This window comes from Cherax quadricarinatus, chromosome 52, assembly GCF_038502225.1.
Source record: "Cherax quadricarinatus isolate ZL_2023a chromosome 52, ASM3850222v1, whole genome shotgun sequence".
Classification (NCBI taxonomy): Eukaryota; Metazoa; Arthropoda; class Malacostraca; order Decapoda; family Parastacidae; genus Cherax; species Cherax quadricarinatus.
The window spans coordinates 20440465-20458418 of NC_091343.1; the positions used below are offsets into that span (position 1 = coordinate 20440465).

Below are 17954 nucleotides of genomic sequence, written 5' to 3' on the forward strand. Positions count from 1 at the left end.
TGTTGGAGTGGTTGGTACTTTTGTTTAATAAATGTATGAAAGAGGGGAAGGTACCTAGGGATTGGCGGAGAGCATGTATAGTCCCTTTATATAAATGGAAAGGGGACAAAAGAGACTGTAAAAATTATAGCGGAATAAGTTTACTGAGTATACCAGGAAAAGTGTATGGTAGGGTTATAATTGAAAGAATTAGAGGTAAGACAGAATGTAGGATTGCGGATGAGCAAGGAGGTTTCAGAGTGGGTAGGGGATGTGTAGATCAAGTGTTTACATAGAAGCATATATGTGAACAGTATTTAGATAAAGGTAGGGAAGTTTTTATTGCATTTATGGATTTAGAAAAGGCATATGATAAGAGTGGATAGAGGAGCAATGTGGCAGATGTTGCAAGTATATGGAATAGGTGGTAAGTTATTAAATGCTGTAAAGAGTTCTTATGAGGATAGTGAGGCTCAGGTTAGGGTGTGTAGAAGAGAGGGAGACTACTTCCCGGTAAAAGTAGGTCTTAGACAGGGATGTGTAATGTCACCATGGTTGTTTAATATATTTATAGATGGGGTTGTAAAGGAACTAAATGCTAGGGTGTTCGGGAGAGGGGTGGGATTAAATTCAAAATGGGAATTGAAACAGTTACTTTTTGCTGATGATACTGTGCTTATGGGAGATTCTAAAGAAAAATTGCAAAGGTTAGTGGATGAGTTTGGGAATGTGTGTAAAGGAAGAAAGTTGAAAGTGAACATAGAAAAGAGTAAGGTGATGAGGGTATCAAATGATTTAGATAATGAGAAATTGGATATCAAATTGGGGAGGAGGAGTATGGAAGAAGTGAATGTTTTCAGATACTTGGGAGTTGACGTGTCGGCGGATGGATTTATGAAGGATGAGGTTAATCTTAGAATTGATGAGGGAAAAAAGGTGAGTGGTGTGTTGAGGTATATGTGGAGTCAAAAAACGTTATCTATGGAGGCAATGAAGGGAATGTATGAAAGTATAGTAGTACCAACACTCTTATATGGGTGTGAAGCTTGGGTGGTAAATGCAGCAGCGAGGAGACGGTTGGAGGCAGTGGAGATGTCCTGTTTAAGGGCAATGTGTGGTGTAAATATTATGCAGAAAATTCGGAGTGTGGAAATTAGGAAAAGGTGTGGAGTTAATAAAAGTATTAGTCAGAGGGCAGAAGAGGGGTTGTTGAGGTGGTTTGGTCATTTAGAGAGAATGGATCAAAGTAGAATGACATGGAAAGCATATAAATCTATAGGGGAAGGAAGGCGGGGTAGGGGTCGTCCTCGAAAGGGTTGGAGAGAGAGGGTAAAGGAGGTTTTGTGGGCAAGGGGGTTGGACTTCCAGCAAGCGTGGGTGAGCATGTTAGATAGGAGTGAATGGAGACGAATGGTACTTGGGACCTGACGATCTGTTAGAGTGTGAGCAGGGTAATATTTAGTGAAGGGATTCAGGGAAACCGGTTATTTTCATATAGTCGGACTCGAGTCCTGGAAATGAGAAGTACAATGCCTGCACTTTAAAGGAGGGGTTTGGGATATTGGCAGTTTGGAGGGATATGTTGTGTATCTTTATATGTGTATGCTTCTAAACTGTTGTATTCTGAGCACCTCTGCAAAAACAGTGATAATGTGTGAGTGTGGTGAAAGTGTTGAATGATGATGAAAGTATTTTCTTTTTGGGGATTTTCTTTCTTTTTTGGGTCACCCTGCCTCAGTGGGAGATGGTCGACTTGTTGAAAAAAAAAAAATCGTATCTTAATTTATTTTCTTAGATTCTGGATTTAAACAGGGAAATATATCCAGGAGTCATTTCAAGATTCTTAAATTATAAAAGAAATGAATTTAAACTACTTGTACTCAAGAGAATTTAACTATGGGGCTTTTCTCTACATTATATTATATTTAAAAACTGGATATGTCATTTCATCACATGCTTTTTAATTACTGGAAGTGGCAATGCCATTTACAATAAAACTCAAGCTATAAATTACAGAGTAAATTTTTTTTTGTATTTCCAACAGATGTAAGGAGGCACAATACTGTAAAGCCCCCATCATCAGCTCTCAACCGGTTTGAAAATGTGATTACTTACAATCCTTATTATTTTTTTTTATTTTTTTATTAGCACACTGGCTGATTCTCACCAAGGCAGGGTGGCCCAAAAAAGAAAAACTTTCACCATCATTCACTCCATCACTGTCTTGCCAGAAGGGTGCTTTACACTACAGCTTTTAAACTGCAACATTAACACCCCTCCTTCAGAGTGCAGGCACTGTACTTCCCATCTCCAGGACTCAAGTCCGGCCTGCCGGTTTCCCTGAATCCCTTCATAAATGTTACTTTGCTCACACTCCAACAGCACGTCAAGTATTCAAACCATTTGTCTCCATTCACTTCTATCAAACACGCTCACACATGCCCGCTGGAAGTCCAAGCCCCTCGCACACAAAACCTCCTTTACCCCCTCCCTCCAACCTTTCCTAGCCTGACCCCTACCCCGCCTTCCTTCCACTACAGACTGATACACTCTTGAAGTCATTCTGTTTCGCTCCATTCTCTCTACATGTCGGAACCACCTCAACAACCCTTCCTCAGCCCTCTGGACAACAGTTTTGGCAATCCCGCACCTCCTCCTAACTTCCAAACTACGAATTCTCTGCATTATATTCACACCACACATTACCCTCAGACATGACATCTCCACTGCCTCCAGCCTTCTCCTCACTGCAACATTCATCACCCATGCTTCACACCCATATAAGAGTGTTGGTAAAACTATACTCTCATACATTCCCCTCTTTGCCTCCAAGGACAAAGTTCTTTGTCTCCACAGACTCCTAAGTGCACCGCTCACCCTTTTCCCCTCATCAATTCTATGATTCACCTCATCTTTCATAGCCCCATCCGCTGACACGTCCACTCCTAAATATCTGAATACATTCACCTCCTCCATACTCTCTCCTTCCAATCTGATATCCAATCTTTCATCACCTAATCTTTTTGTTATCCTCATAACCTTAATAAGTACAAATATGACATGAACCTTCTGGTACATAAAAGAAAACAGGGAAAAAATGACATTATCTGAACACAGTGGAGGAAGTAAATATGTCCAGCTACAAATTTACCCGGGTGTTATGGAGGGTGTTATGGAGCGACTGTCTCCTGTATTCCACTGGCCAGGGAGCCTAATAAGAATGTTCACTCTGTAGAATGGTCTGACAAAACAACAAAGGTGAGTGTTTGTTTGAAATACCAGAGCTTTTAAAAGCCAGAAGGTAACAGCTCCCTCACCACTCTGGTGTGGGCAGTATGCCCACCTCCTATCAAAAATTAATTTTCTTCAATACTTTCACAGATTCTTGCCTATTCTTCTTGCCATCTCCTGCATGACTAGTATTCCTCCAGAGTGCTATAGTTCATGTGAGTACTATAAGAATATAAGAACGGAGGAACCTGCAGCAGGGCTACCGGCCCATTTTAGACAAGTCTTTCTGAAACCCAAACCATCTAGCAAAAATATTTGCCAAACCCATTCTCAATGTTACCCAAAGAATAAGCCTTGATAACCCTATTAACTCCATTGAGAAGTGGAGGAGAATCCTTCCTCTGTAAGCCATGCGTGTCGTAAGAGGCAACTAAAATGCAGGGAGAGAGAGGATGGTAACCCCTTCTCCTGTATAAATTACTAAATGTAAAAAGAAGAAAAAAACATTTCTTCTTTTTTGGGGCACCCTGCTTTGGTAGGAGATGGCCGGTGTTTTAAAAAAAAAAAAAATCCTAACTCATGCTGTACAAGTTCCACTCAAATCCAACCTCTGTCACTCATGTATTTTTTTTTTTCAACATGTCGGCTGTCTCGCAGCGAGGCAAGATGACCCAAAAAAGAAAGAAGCATTTTCACCATCATTCACACATAATCACTGTCCTTACAGAGGTGCTCAGATATGACAGTTTAGACGTCATCACTCCAAACAGCCAATATTTCGAACCCCCTCCTTTAAAGTGCAGGCATTGTACTTCCTACCTCCAGGACTCAAGTCCAACCTATATCTGAAGCTACTCATGCTTAAGCCTAACCGACTCTAACAGGCACATTGTTCCAGTCATTAACTACTCTCCTTCCCAACTAATACTTTCTTACATCCTCTTTAAACCTAAACTTATCCAATTTGAATACATTATTTTAAGTTTTTTCTTGAAGGGATATCCTCAGAGCCTTATTTACATCTCCTTTATTTATGCCCCTCTTCCATTTATACACTTCAATCTTGTCTCTGTTCATACTCTGTTTTAAAAGAGAATGTAGGTTAAGGGCTCTCAATTTATTTTTGTATGAAAGATTTCTTATGTAGTGGATTAGTTGTCATTCTTCTCTGTACATTCTCCAATGAATTTATATCCATTCCATAGTATGGAGACAAGAAATGAGCTGCATAACCTAAGTGAGGCCTTACTAATGATGTGTAGAACTGTAGCATAACCTCTGGACTCCTGTTCCTTATACTTCTTGATATAAATCTCGGTAATTTGCTAGCCATATTATGCAAGCACAGGCACTGCTGTCTTGGCTTCAGGTTTCTGCTTATCATAACTCACAAATCCTTTTTCACATCCTATATGGCCAAGCTCTATATTACAGTGGACCCCCGCTTTACGATCAGCTCCCAATGCGACTAATTATGTAAGTGTATTTATGTAAGTGCGTTTGTATGTGTATGTTTGGGGGTCTGAAATGGACTAATCTAATTCACAATATTCCTTATGGGAACAAATTCGGTCAGTACTGGCACCTGAACGTACTTCTGGAATGAAATATCGTAAACCGGGGGGTCCACTGTATTTAGTTTGAGTGCTAGGGTTATTTACAGTCTTGAGCTTTAAGTCTCTGCATTTATCTACATTGAAGTGCATCTGCCACTTTTCTGATCATGACATTAGCTTGTCTAAATCCTCCTGAAATTCAGTGGAATCTTCATCTGTATCAATCATACTGTGACTTGAACAATACACAAATAACCCACACATAGGAGAGAAAACCATATGATGACATTTTGGTCCAAGTTGGACCAAAACGTCATCATAAGCTTCTCTCTCCTATGTGTGGGTTATTTGTATAAGATGCAAAAGTAGGTGGTGAACTTCAACCAAGCCTTGCACTCAGTTCCTTGAATTATATTACAGACAGGAAATTTATAGTTATTCAATCTACTTACCCATGCATGCTTGAGGTAACCAAATACCTCACGATATCTTCCATACAGAGTTCCGTATGACACACCCAGAAGTTCGGCAGCACTCTTCATGTCTATTTCCTTGTTCTTAATTCCCTCGAGAATGCGTCGGACAGCAGGTTCTTCCCAAAACTGCTGCCGGGTGCGGAATCCCAAGTAGTCATTTAACTTAAAAATGGTGAAAGATTTCAGGAAGTCAGCTGTAAAAAAAAAAAGTCAATTAGATAATTCTTAGTGTAAAACACAGATTTCAAATACATTACAACTCAGTCAACTTGAAAGAGGTAGCAATATTACAACCTCAAACTCGGTTCAGCCCTGCAAGGTCAAACCTCCACTCTTTTGTTTTCTCAATTTTTCTTAATTATTATAGTAACACTGTTAACCCCTTCTGTATAAATTACTAAATGTAAAAAGAAAAACTTTCAGGTCACCTTGCCTCTGTGGGATATGGCCGGTGTGTTGAAACGAAAGGAAAGAAGTAACAGTGTGAATCACTAAACTAGTTTGGGTCAGTCAACACAAGGATTGGTGGAGGCTTGAACCTCCATTTGCTAAGCGTGAGACTAATACATTATTCTCACCATCAGGCTTCTGTAGCATGTCTTTAGTTTAAGAAACTCATAAAGACTTCATTAATTTTTAAAGCTCTGTCAATAGCTTTTAAAATCTTCAGGGGAAAAAATACAGGAATGTTTTAAAAGGAATCAGTAATGGTGTAAATTAACTCAACCCATCCTTTCCCCCTCACCAATTCCCTGATCCCTACCTCCTCTCTGGCAAGGACAATGAAAGAAAGCAGTAGCAAAGAAGGAGAAAGGGAAAAAAAGATAAATCATTCTACAGAATGTAATCTGTATAATAAGCAAGATTACTCTTTAAGCAGAATTACATAAGGCAGTGATTTTATGCATTAGGCATGGAGGTATATCATTTTGTAGGAGTGAGGAAGAGCCAGATGTGAGATTGAGGACGTGCATGAGGCAGTAGCTTGAATAAAAGGGGGTAAAGCAGCTGGGATAGATGGGCTCAATACAAAAATGTTAAAAGCAGGTAGAAACACACCAGCCATTCCCTCTGAGGAAAGGCAACCCAAGTAAGAAGAAACACTTTCACCATCCCTTAATCTTATCAATGTTTAGCCAGAGGCATGCTGATACTGCATTTCAGATGCTCTTCAAACTGCATAATCCCCACCCTTGCACTCTGAAGGAGGAGTGGGGATATTGCAGCTTGGAGGGACATCTCAACTGTAGCATCAGTGTGCCTCTGGCGAGACAGCAATGGAGCGAGTGATGGTGAAAATGTTCTTTTCTTGGATCACTTTACCTCGGTGGGAGATGACCGGTGTTAAAAAAAAAAATGAATGACAAAGGAGAGGGTACCTAGGGATTGGCACAGAACATGCCTTTGTATATGGTAAAAGCAGATTAGGAAAAGTGAAAGAAGTATAAGAAAATAAGCCTTTTTAAAAGCAATGTGTGGTGTCAATGTAACACAGAGAATTCAAAGTTTGGAGATTAGGAGGTGTGGAGTTATCAAAAGTATTATTCAGAGGGCTGAGAAGAGATTATTCAGGTGGTGTGAACATTTAGAGAAGATACAGAAAAATAGGATGACTAGGAGGGCATATAAATTAGGATGGGGCAGGGATATGGGTCATCCTAGGAAAGGATGAAGGGAGGGGGTAAAAGAGGTTTTGAGTGCTAGTGACTTGGGCATCCAACAGGCTTATGTGAAGAAGTGGAAGCAAGTGGTTTTTATCACTTGATGTGCTGTGCTGTTGGAGTATGAGCAAGATTAACATTTATGAATAGATTCAGGGAAACAAGTTAGCTGGACTTGAGTCTTGGAGGTGTGAAACACAGTGCCTTTACTCTGAAAGAAGGATGGAGGTGGGTAGTGAAGTGCCTGCACTCTGAAGGAGGACCGAGGATGTTTGCAATTCAGAGGGCCATCTGAACTGTGATGTCATCACACTTCTGGCATAACAATGATTGACTGATCAATAGTAAAAATGTTTCCTCATTTTGGGGAAGGGCCTTTCCTCAGCGGGAGATTGCTAGTGTTAAAAAAAAAAGTTAACATTTAAAAATTAACAAAATAACTTACGCAGTTCTTGCCGTGAGTTGACAGTCAGTTCGTGTGGAATAGGAGTAAGGACATTTTGCATGGAGGAATTAGCAGAAATTTTTTCCGGAGTGTTGACAAAAATGGAGCCATGTGGGAGCTGGGTAGACTCTTGTTCTTCTGGTTCATGTCGTGCCATTTTTGAGGGTGGTTCATGGCTTCCTCCATTTCCACTGCTGCTACTTCCACCTCCACTACTACCACCACCACCACCACTCCCATTACCACCACCACCACCCCCACCACCACCTCCACTACCACTCCCACTACTACCTCCACTTCCACCTCTTTCCCCACCAATACTAATGTTGCCTACTCCATTTCCAACTTCGGCCTCATGCTCCTGGCTCATACGTTTCAGAAGATTTACTCTTCGCTCATCAAGGCCTATACCCTGAAAGACAAATTTCTTTTGTAAAGGCAATGATTTTAAGGCAACAATGATCACAATACTACTACTGGTACTTAAAAAAAAAGACAATACTACTTACAAAGACAAAAAAAAGACATGGCAATATTTAATAAATACAGTAGACTGTTAAATAACATGTGTTCCTTTACTACATCTCCATTACACTGTTGCAAAATTGTGGCATATTTTTGATTAACACACTGTAAAATTCAACTAACATGGTGCCACTTCTGGGAAAAAAATTTGGCACTCCACGAGCTGGACCGCAGGATTTTCCCCTCTGTTTAGTGGGCTCGTGGGCAGCCTAACTGTAGGTCAGTCCATTGTCTTTGTGGGGAAGACTTAAGTTTCCTCTCCTGCCTCCCCCACACCACCTCTCACTGGTCCATACATACGTGTCCCATACAATTCTTAGATATATGTCTGTGATTAAATTAGTTGATTCCTGCATACCAACCAATCAATAAGTCACTTAGTCTGACTTTTTTGGGGGGTTATCCTGGGTAATTTACACTATGTATGATAATTGTACTTATGTGTACCTGTGCCTAAATAAACTTACTGTGCTCAAATGTGAGCTTGCTGAGACAATATTTATATACAAATTGAGAGAGCAGACATGAACTGCACCCATCCTCATCTTTCTTTGGTGTGGGTCCCGTTGTTCTATGGCTTTGAAGCCAGTGTCAGTCCCGTAGTACTGTACTATGCCATAAGCTCAGCTCACTAGATAAGCTGCGAGCAATAAAGTTGGGCCTAGATATAAGAGAATGGGTCTATGCGGTAAATGTGCACACATAAAAATTTTTTGCAGCAAGCAGTGCATAATGGGGAAAAAGCTGCAACCATGTTTTTGGTTTAAAAAAAAAAGCAATTTTGTAGTGTGTTTTTGTATGGTTTTTGTTGTATTCTCAGTCTCTTTGTCTCATCTGATAGAATGGAAAATATATAGTGGGGCCCTGCTTTATGGCGTTTCACTAATACGAACATTTCAAATTATGACCAAAACTCAATATACAGCTCTCCCCACCTGACTTTCTAACACGGTCACCTTGCGCCACCTGGTTTGTTTACATTCTCTGTGAGCACAACTCTCCATTATGTCTGGAAACTTTACAAAATTTCAGGTGTTTGAAAGTTATTTCGTATTTTATATATATACAGCCTCTCCTCACTTAATGACGGAGATCTGTTCTTAAGACCACGTTGGTAAACAAATTCGTTGCTAAGTGAGGAGCATACTATAATGGTAGTGGGTTTGTGTCAACCATCTTTGATATTGTTTTAATGTCACCTTTGCACCATTTATAACATTTCTGGAATATTTTTAAATGTTTATACAGTAGTGTATTGTACGTATACTGTATTGAAATAAACAGAATAGAGGAAATCAGCTCTAATATACATTATTTAGGTATGAATACTCGTCAGAGAGCCCGTCGTAAGTCCGAGGCGTCGGTAAACAAGTACGTTGCTGAGTGAGGAGAGGCTGTACTCTGATAATTATACTAATGTGTACCTGTACCTAAATAAATTTACTGTGCTGGCGTGCAGGTGCACATTAAAATCACTACGAGTGTCTTATTAGTCTTGAAGATGCCATATTGATAATGATGATAATAATAACATGTTGATGGGTAGGCTTCAGAATTTACGTGTTTATAGACGGGCAACGGATATATCGGATCATTACGTAGTTGTAGCTACAGTTAGAGTAAGAGGTAGATGGGACAAAAGGTAAATGACAACACTAAGTAAGAGAGGTGAAAGTTTATAAACTAAGGGAGGAGGAAGTTAGGGTGAGATATAAGCAACTATTGGCAGAAAGATCGGCTAGTGCAAGTATGGATAATGGCAGGGTTGAAGAGGGATGGGATAGTTTTAAAAATGTAGTACAGCCTCTCCTCACTTAACGATGGAGTTCCGTTCCTAAGACCACGTCAGTAAACAAATTCATCAATAAGTGAGGGCCATACTATAATGGCAATGGAATTGTGTCAGCCATCTTTAATTAATAATGTTTTAATGACACCTTTGCACCATTTATAACATTTCTGGTATATTTTTAAATTTTTATACAGCAGTGTACTGTATACTGTAATAAACAGAATATAGTAAGTCAGCTCTAATACACATTATTTAGGTATGCCTACTAGTCAGAGAGCCTGTTGTAAGTCCGAGTCGTTGGTAAATGAGTACGTCGCTAAGTGAGGAGAGGCTGTATTAGAATGTGGGACAGAGAATTTGCCCCACATTTTGCTGAAAATAAGAAAAAATTTTGAAGTGAAATAAACAAGTTAAGAAAGTCTAGGGAACAAATGGATTTTCAGTTAAAAACAGAGTAGGGGAGTTAGTAGATGGAGAGCTGGAGGTATTAGGTGGAGAGGAAGTTTTAAATGTCAATGAAGAAAGGGAGGCAGTAATTTCATGCACTGGCCAGAGAGGTATAACATCTTTCAGGAGTGAAGAAGAATAGGATGTGAGTGTGGAGGAGGTGTGTGAGGCATTACACAGAATGAAAGGGGGTAAAGCAGCTGAAACTGATGGGATTATGGCATAAATGTTAAAACCAGAGGGAGATATAGTGTTGGAGTGGTTGGTATTTTTGTTTAACCCTTCCAGGGTCCGTGCCGTAGATCTACGGCTTTACGTTCAGGGTCCAAATCGTAGATCTACGCCATGAGCTCAGCTCACTCTGATAAGCTGTGAGTGGTAAATTTGGGCCAAGATATGAGAGAATACATCTATGTGGTATGTGTGCACCACATAAAACAAATCCTGCAGCACACAGTGTATAATGAGAGAAAAAAAACTGAGACCGTGATTTTCAATTAAAACAGCGACTGCAGTGTTTTTTTGTATGTTTTTTATAGCTGTATTTGCGATTTCTTGGTCTCATTTGATAGAATGGAAGACATATTGCAGAAATAGAGATGATTTTGATTGGTTTTAGCACTGGAAATGGCTTGAAACTGAGCTCAAAGTAGCGGAAATGTTAAATTTTTGCCAATGTTCAAGAGTAAACAACCTCGCACGTCTAATACACACCAGCTGGTGGGTCTAATATACATTCACAAATGTGTTGATGATATTTATACAATTATTACAATATTGCATAACAGTAAATCTTCTATTTTTTGGTTTGAATAAAAATTCATTACGTGAATAAAAAATAAAAATGAAATTCATTTGTAAAGCCTCAAAACATAACTAATGAACAGAGGAAATGTTAGTTTAGTGCCAGGAATACCTACACTGTTTATTCTGGACCCTATTTTGAAATTGGATTATTTTGAGCATTGTGTTAAATTAGCCAAATTACCAATTTCTGATCACTTTTTGTAGTTGAAACAGTTGACTTGGCGATTTCTTGTGCTCAATCGATAGAATAGAAGTAATACTAGTGAAATAGCTAAGAATTTGGTCAACTGGAATAATGTAATTGGCCTAAAATGGGAGTCAAAGTAGGCAAAATTGCAGATTCGTAAATATCGCTGACACGTCAAAATTCGCGAAAGCATAATTTCATGTTTTCCATTTCATAAGAAAAAATAACAAAATTTTTTTTTGAAAATTCTTGGACCCTGGTGTGCACTTTGAAATTTGGCCACTGGACCCTGAAAGGGTTAATAAATGTATGAAAGAGGGGAATATACCTAGGGATTGGCAGAGAGCATATATAATTCCTTTATATCAAGGGAAGGGGGACAAAAGAGATTGTAAAAATTATAGGGGAATAAATTTATTGAGTATGTCAGGTACAGTGTATGGTAGGGTTATTATTGAAAGAATTAGAAGACAGAGAGCAGAACTGCAGATGAGCAAGGAGGCTTTAGAATGGGTAGGGGATGTGTAGATCAGGTGCTTACATTGAAGCATGTGTGTGAACAGTATTTAGATAAAGGTAGGGAAGTTTTCACTGCAGTTATGGATTTAGAAAAGGCATATGACAGAGTGGATAGGGGAGCAATGTGGCAGATGTTGCAAGTGTATGGAATAAGTGTTAAGTTACTAAATGCTGTAAAGAGTTTTTACGAGGATAGTGAGGCTCAGGTTAGGATGTGTTGGAGAGACGGAGATTACTTCTCAGTAAAAGTAGGTCTTAGACAGGGATGTGTAACGTCACCATGGTTGTTTAACATATTTATAGATGGGGTTGTAAAAGAAGTAAATGCTAGGGTGTTGGGGAAAGGGGTGGGATTAAATTATGGGGAATCAAATACAAAATAGGAGTTGACACAGTTACTTTTTGCTTATGATACTGTGCTTTTGGGGGATTCTAAAGAAAAGTTGCAAAGGTTAGTGGATGAATTTGGGAGGGTGGGTAAACGAAGAAAGTTGAAAGTGAATATAGATAAGAGTAAGGCGATGAGGGTATCAAATGATTTAGATAAAGAAAAATTGGACAGCACACTGGAGGGAGGGAGTATGGACGAAGTGAATGTTTTCAGGTATTTTTGAGCTGACTTGTCAGTGGATGGGTTTATGAAGGGTGAGGTAAACTATAGAATTGATAAGGAAACAAGGTGAATGGTGTGTTGAGGTATCTGTGGAGACAAAGAACATTATCCATAGAGGCAAAGAATGGAATGTACTGAGTATAGTAGTATCAACACTCTTATGTGAGTGTGAAGCCTGGGTTGTAAATGCGGCTGGAGGCATTGGAGATGTCGTGTCTAAGGGCAATGTGTGGTGTAAATATTATGCAGAGAATTCATAGTGTGGAAATTAGGAGGAGGTATGGAGTTACTAAAAGTATTAGTAAGAGGGCTGAAGAGAGGCTGTTGAGGTGGTTTGGTCATTTAGAGAGAATGGAACAAAGTAGAATGACTTGGAGAGCGTATAAATCTGTTGGAGAAGGAAGGCGGGATTCGGGTCACCCCTGAAAACGTTGGAGGGAAGGGGTAAAGGAGGTTTTGCTTGCGTGAGCGTGTTAGATAGAAGTGAATGGAGACGAATGATTTTTGGGACCAGATGAGCTGTTGGAGTATGAACAGGGGAATATTTTGTGAAGGGATTCAGGGAAACCAGTTATATGGACTGAGTCCTAGAAATGGGAAATACAATGTCTGTACTTTAACCCTTAAACTGTCCAAACAGATTTATGTTCACATGCGTAGTGCTCCAAAAGTATATCTACGTTTTTTTACATATTTAAAAAAAAAAAAAAAGATCAAAGTTTTTTTTACACGTTTTCAAATTTAAAAAATAAAAAGAAGCTCTAAGTTTTTTACATATTTTCAATTGTTGAAAAAAACGTAGATCTATGTTTGGAAAGTTTAAGGGTTAAAGGAGGGGTTTAGGATATTGGCAGTTTGGAGGGACGTCTAAACTGTCGTATCTCGGTGCCTCTGCAAAGACAGTGATTGTGTATGAGTGATGGTGAAAATGTTGAATGATGATGAAAGTTTTTCCTTTCTTTTTTGGGTCACCCTGCCTTGGTGGGAAATGGCTGATGTGTTAAAATAATAATAATAATAATAATAATAATAATAATAATAATAATAACAACACATAATAATAATTACTCTGAGGGGCATTAAATGTCGTATATTACATTAATATAGACATTTTGATTAATCCATCTATGATATTTTTTCAAAAATTATATAATAAACATGCTATGTAACATAAAAACATGATAAATACACTCACAGTAGAATAAATTAACATAAATATGAGTTATTTTTACAGTCATCTTGTCAGAGTGTTGGAAAAATAATGTTTTCTATAGTTCAACATCAAAGAAAATGCATACACAATAGTATTACTGGGGATAATTGTAGAAAATTACTCCTTTCATATACCTTCACTCAGAGCATCATTCCTTCTAAAAATGGTGTGTTACGTGAGAATGGGAGTGTTGCTCTTTATTTATTCTACTTTACCAACATAGAGACAACTTGTACACAATACGTATAAGGTGTTTGAATTACGATATAAGCTTCACAAATATAGAAATAAGTCACTCTGTCTGACTTTTCTTTGGGTTATCCTAGGTAATCTACACATATTATTAGTTTATACCTAGTTGTACTTTAGCTCATTCCAGCACAACACATAGACAACACCAACTTCATTATGTGTATTAGTGACTATACTCTACATGACCAAAATGCTATAGCTATATACTTGTCCAAACTTCCCACCACTACAGATATCAGTACTAAAACTCAACACACAACTCAGGATATAAATAACCATAATTTAAATCTAGAAGATGATTGATCACGTTGACCCTGATCTAAACCTACATAATCTGACACACAATCAAAACCTATTGGAAAGTAACTGCCTTTACTACACACCATCACAAGCCAGCACTATCCTAAACAAAGATAAAAGTCTGTCAGTACTTAACTACAACATCAGGTCCTTAAGCAAACACTATGATGACCTCCTGGCACTCCTTGAATCACTAAAGACACCCTTCTCCTGCATTATTCTTACCGAGACCTGGCTAAAACAGGACACAATAGATATCTACCCTCTACCAGGATACACAGCAATCCACAACTGCAGACCATACCAAGTTGGGGGTGGTATTGCAATCTATTACTCTAACCAATTATCTTGTATCAGCACCAATTGCTTTAGTGATGAATATGGAGAATACATTTTTGCTAATTTTACTGTAAAAAACCCTAAGACGCCTATAACAATCGGTGCCATTTACCGGATAACCCACACTAACATCCCAAACTTCAGCGAGAAATTAAAGGCACTAATAACAAACAGACAAATGAATAAGCACCACCTTCTCTTAGCTGGAGACTTCAACATCAACCTTGGCCTACTAGATGATAAGCCTGTAACTGATTTCATCAACAATATGAACAACACACTTCTCATACCAACAATAACTAAACCAACCAGGCTCACTGAAACAAGTGCAACCATAACAGACCACATATGGACCAATATACTAGCCCCCCTTAAATCAGGGATAATCACAGATAGCACTACAGACCACTACCCTACCTTCCTCTTGACAAACATTAGTAAACCACCACTTGAATACAACAAAGTCTCATTTAGACTCCATGATGAGGCCTCAATAAGGAAGTTCACAGCTGACCTAGAGACTGTTGACTGGCCTACAGAATTCTCCAAGGCCAATGGTATTGACGACTGGACAGACATTTTTCTTAACAAACTACTTAGACTATACAACAAACATTGTCCTATAAAAACAAAACAGATCACAAACAAACGGCTTGGTTGCCCATGGCTAACCAGCACCATTCTGAAATCCATTGATAAGAAACACCAATATGAAAAGCAATATAGACAGGGCTTAATACACAAAGATATTCTTAAACACTATTCATCAGTCCTCACCAAAGTAATAAAGAAAGCCAAACAACTATACTACTCCAGTAGATTCACTGACACAAGAGGAGATATAAAAAAGACCTGGTAAACACTCTCCCAGATTCTAGGGACCCACAAACTGAAAAAAAACAAGAATATTTTTTTTTTTTTTATTATCACACTGGCCGATTCCCACCAAGGCAGGGTGGCCCGAAAAAGAAAAACTTTCACCATCATTCACTCCATCACTGCCTTGCCAGAAGGGTGCTTTACACTACAGTTTTTAAACTGCAACATTAACACCCCTCCTTCAGAGTGCAGGCACTGTACTTCCCATCTCCAGGACTCAAGTCCGGCCTGCTGGTTTCCCTGAACCCCTTCATAAATGTTACTTTGCTCACACTCCAACAGCACGTCAAGTATTAAAAACCATTCGTCTCCATTCACTCCTATGAAACACGCTCATGCACGCCTGCTGGAAGTCCAAGCCCCTCGCACACAAAACCTCCTTTACCCCCTCCCTCCAACCTTTCCTAGGCCGGCCCCTACCCCGCCTTCCTTCCACTACAGACTGATACACTCTTGAAATCATTCTGTTTCCCTCCATTCTCTCTACATGTCCGAACCACCTCAACAACCCTTCCTCAGCCCACTGGACAACAGTTTTGGTAATCCCGCACCTCCTCCTAACTTCCAAACTACGAATTCTCTGCATTATATTCACACCACACATTGCCCTCAGACATGACATCTCCACTGCCTCCAGCCTTCTCCTCGCTGCAACATTCTTCACCCATGCTTCACACCCATATAAGAGTGTTGGTAAAACTATACTCTCATACATTCCCCTCTTTGCCTCCAAGGACAAAGTTCTTTGTCTCCACAGACTCCTAAGTGCACCGCTCACCCTTTTCCCCTCATCAATTCTATGATTCACCTCATCCTTCACAGACCCATCCGCTGACACGTCCACTCCCAAATATCTGAATACATTCACCTCCTCCATACTCTCTCCCTCCAATCTGATATCCAATCTTTCATCACCTAATATTTTTGTTATCCTCATAACCTTACTCTTTCCTGTATTCACTTTTAATTTTCTTCATTTGCACACCCTACCAAATTCATCCACCAATCTCTGCAACTTCTCTTCAGAATCTCCCAAGAGCACAGTGTCATCAGCAAAGAGCAACTGTGACAACTCCCACTTTATGTGTGATTCTTTATCTTTTAACTCCACGCCTCTTGTCAAGATCCTCGCATTTACTTCTCTTACAACCCCATCTATAAATATATTAAACAACAACGGTGACATCACACATCCTTGTCTAAGGCCTACTTTTACTGGGAAATAATTTCCCTCTTTCCTATGTACTCTAACTTGAGCCTCACTATCCTCGTAAAAACTCTTCACTGCTTTCAGTAACCTACCTCCTACACCATACACCTACAACATCTGCCACATTGCCCCCTATCCACCCTGTCATACGCCTTTTCCAAATCCATAAATGCCACAAAGACCTCTTTAGCCTTATCTAAATACTGTTCACCTATATGTTTCACTGTAAACACATGGTCCACACACCCCCTACCTTTCCTAAAGCCTCCTTGTTCATCTGCTATCCTATTCTCAGTCTTACTTTTAATTCTTTCAATAATAACTCTACCATACACTTTACCAGGTATACTCAACAGACTTATCCCCCTATAATTTTTGCACTCTCTTTTGTCCCCTTTGCCTTTATACAAAGGAACTATGCATGCTCTCTGCCAATCCCTAGGTACCTTACCCTCTTCCATACATTTATTAAATAATTGCACCAACCACTCCAAAACTATATCCCCAGCTGCTTTTAACATTTCTATCTTTATCCCATCAATCCTGGCTGCCTTACCCCCTTTCATTTTACCTACTGCCTCACGAACTTTCCCCACACTCACAACTGGCTCTTCCTCACTCCTACAAGATGTTATTCCTCCTTGCCCTATACACGAAATCACAGCTTCCCTATCTTCATCAACATTTAACAATTCCTCAAAATATTCCCTCCATCTTCCCAATACCTCTAACTCTCCATTTAATAACTCTCCTCTCCTATTTTTAACTGACAAATCCATTTGTTCTCTAGGCTTCCTTAACTTGTTAATCTCACTCCAAAACTTTTTCTTATTTTCAACAAAATTTGTTGATAACATCTCACCCACTCTCTCATTTGCTCTCTTTTTACATTGCTTCACCACTCTCTTAACCTCTCTCTTTTTCTCCATATACTCTTCCCTCCTTGCATCACTTCTACTTTGTAAAAACTTCTCATATGCTAACTTTTTCTTCCTTACTACTCTCTTTACATCATCATTCCACCAATCGCTCCTCTTCCTTCCCGCACCCACTTTCCTGTAACCACAAACTTCTGCTGAACACTCTAACACTACATTTTTAAACCTACCCCATACCTCTTCGACCCCATTGCCTATGCTCTCATTAGCCCATCTATCCTCCAATAGCTGTTTATATCTTTCCCTAACTGCCTCCTCTTTTAGTTTATAAACCTTCACCTCTCTCTTCTCTGATGCTTCTATTCTCCTTGTATCCCATCTACCTTTTACTCTCAGTGTAGCTACAACTAGAAAGTGATCTGATATATCTGTGGCCCCTCTATAAACATGTACATCCTGAAGTCTACTCAACAGTCTTTTATCTACCAATACATAATCCAACAAACTACTGTAATTTCGCCCTACATCATATCTTGTATACTTATTTATCCTCTTTTTCTTAAAATATGTATTACCTATAACTAAACCCCTTTCTATACAAAGTTCAATCAAAGGGCTCCCATTATCATTTACACCTGGCACCCC

General features: G+C 39.2%; 1 protein-coding gene across 6 annotated transcripts in view; it reads right to left on the reverse strand.

Annotated features, from left to right (window-relative positions):
- Nucleotides 1–17954, reverse strand: part of LOC128696839 (uncharacterized) — a 189792-nt gene that overhangs the window by 11911 nt on the left and 159927 nt on the right. For all 6 annotated transcript variants that reach the window (XM_053788226.2, XM_053788230.2, XM_053788233.2 and 3 more), the window contains 2 exons: nucleotides 7349–7760; nucleotides 5219–5436 (listed from right to left, as the gene is read on the reverse strand). In XM_053788226.2, coding sequence (XP_053644201.1) covers nucleotides 5219–5436; nucleotides 7349–7760 — 630 coding nt within the window. The remainder of the gene's footprint in view (nucleotides 1–5218; nucleotides 5437–7348; nucleotides 7761–17954) is intronic.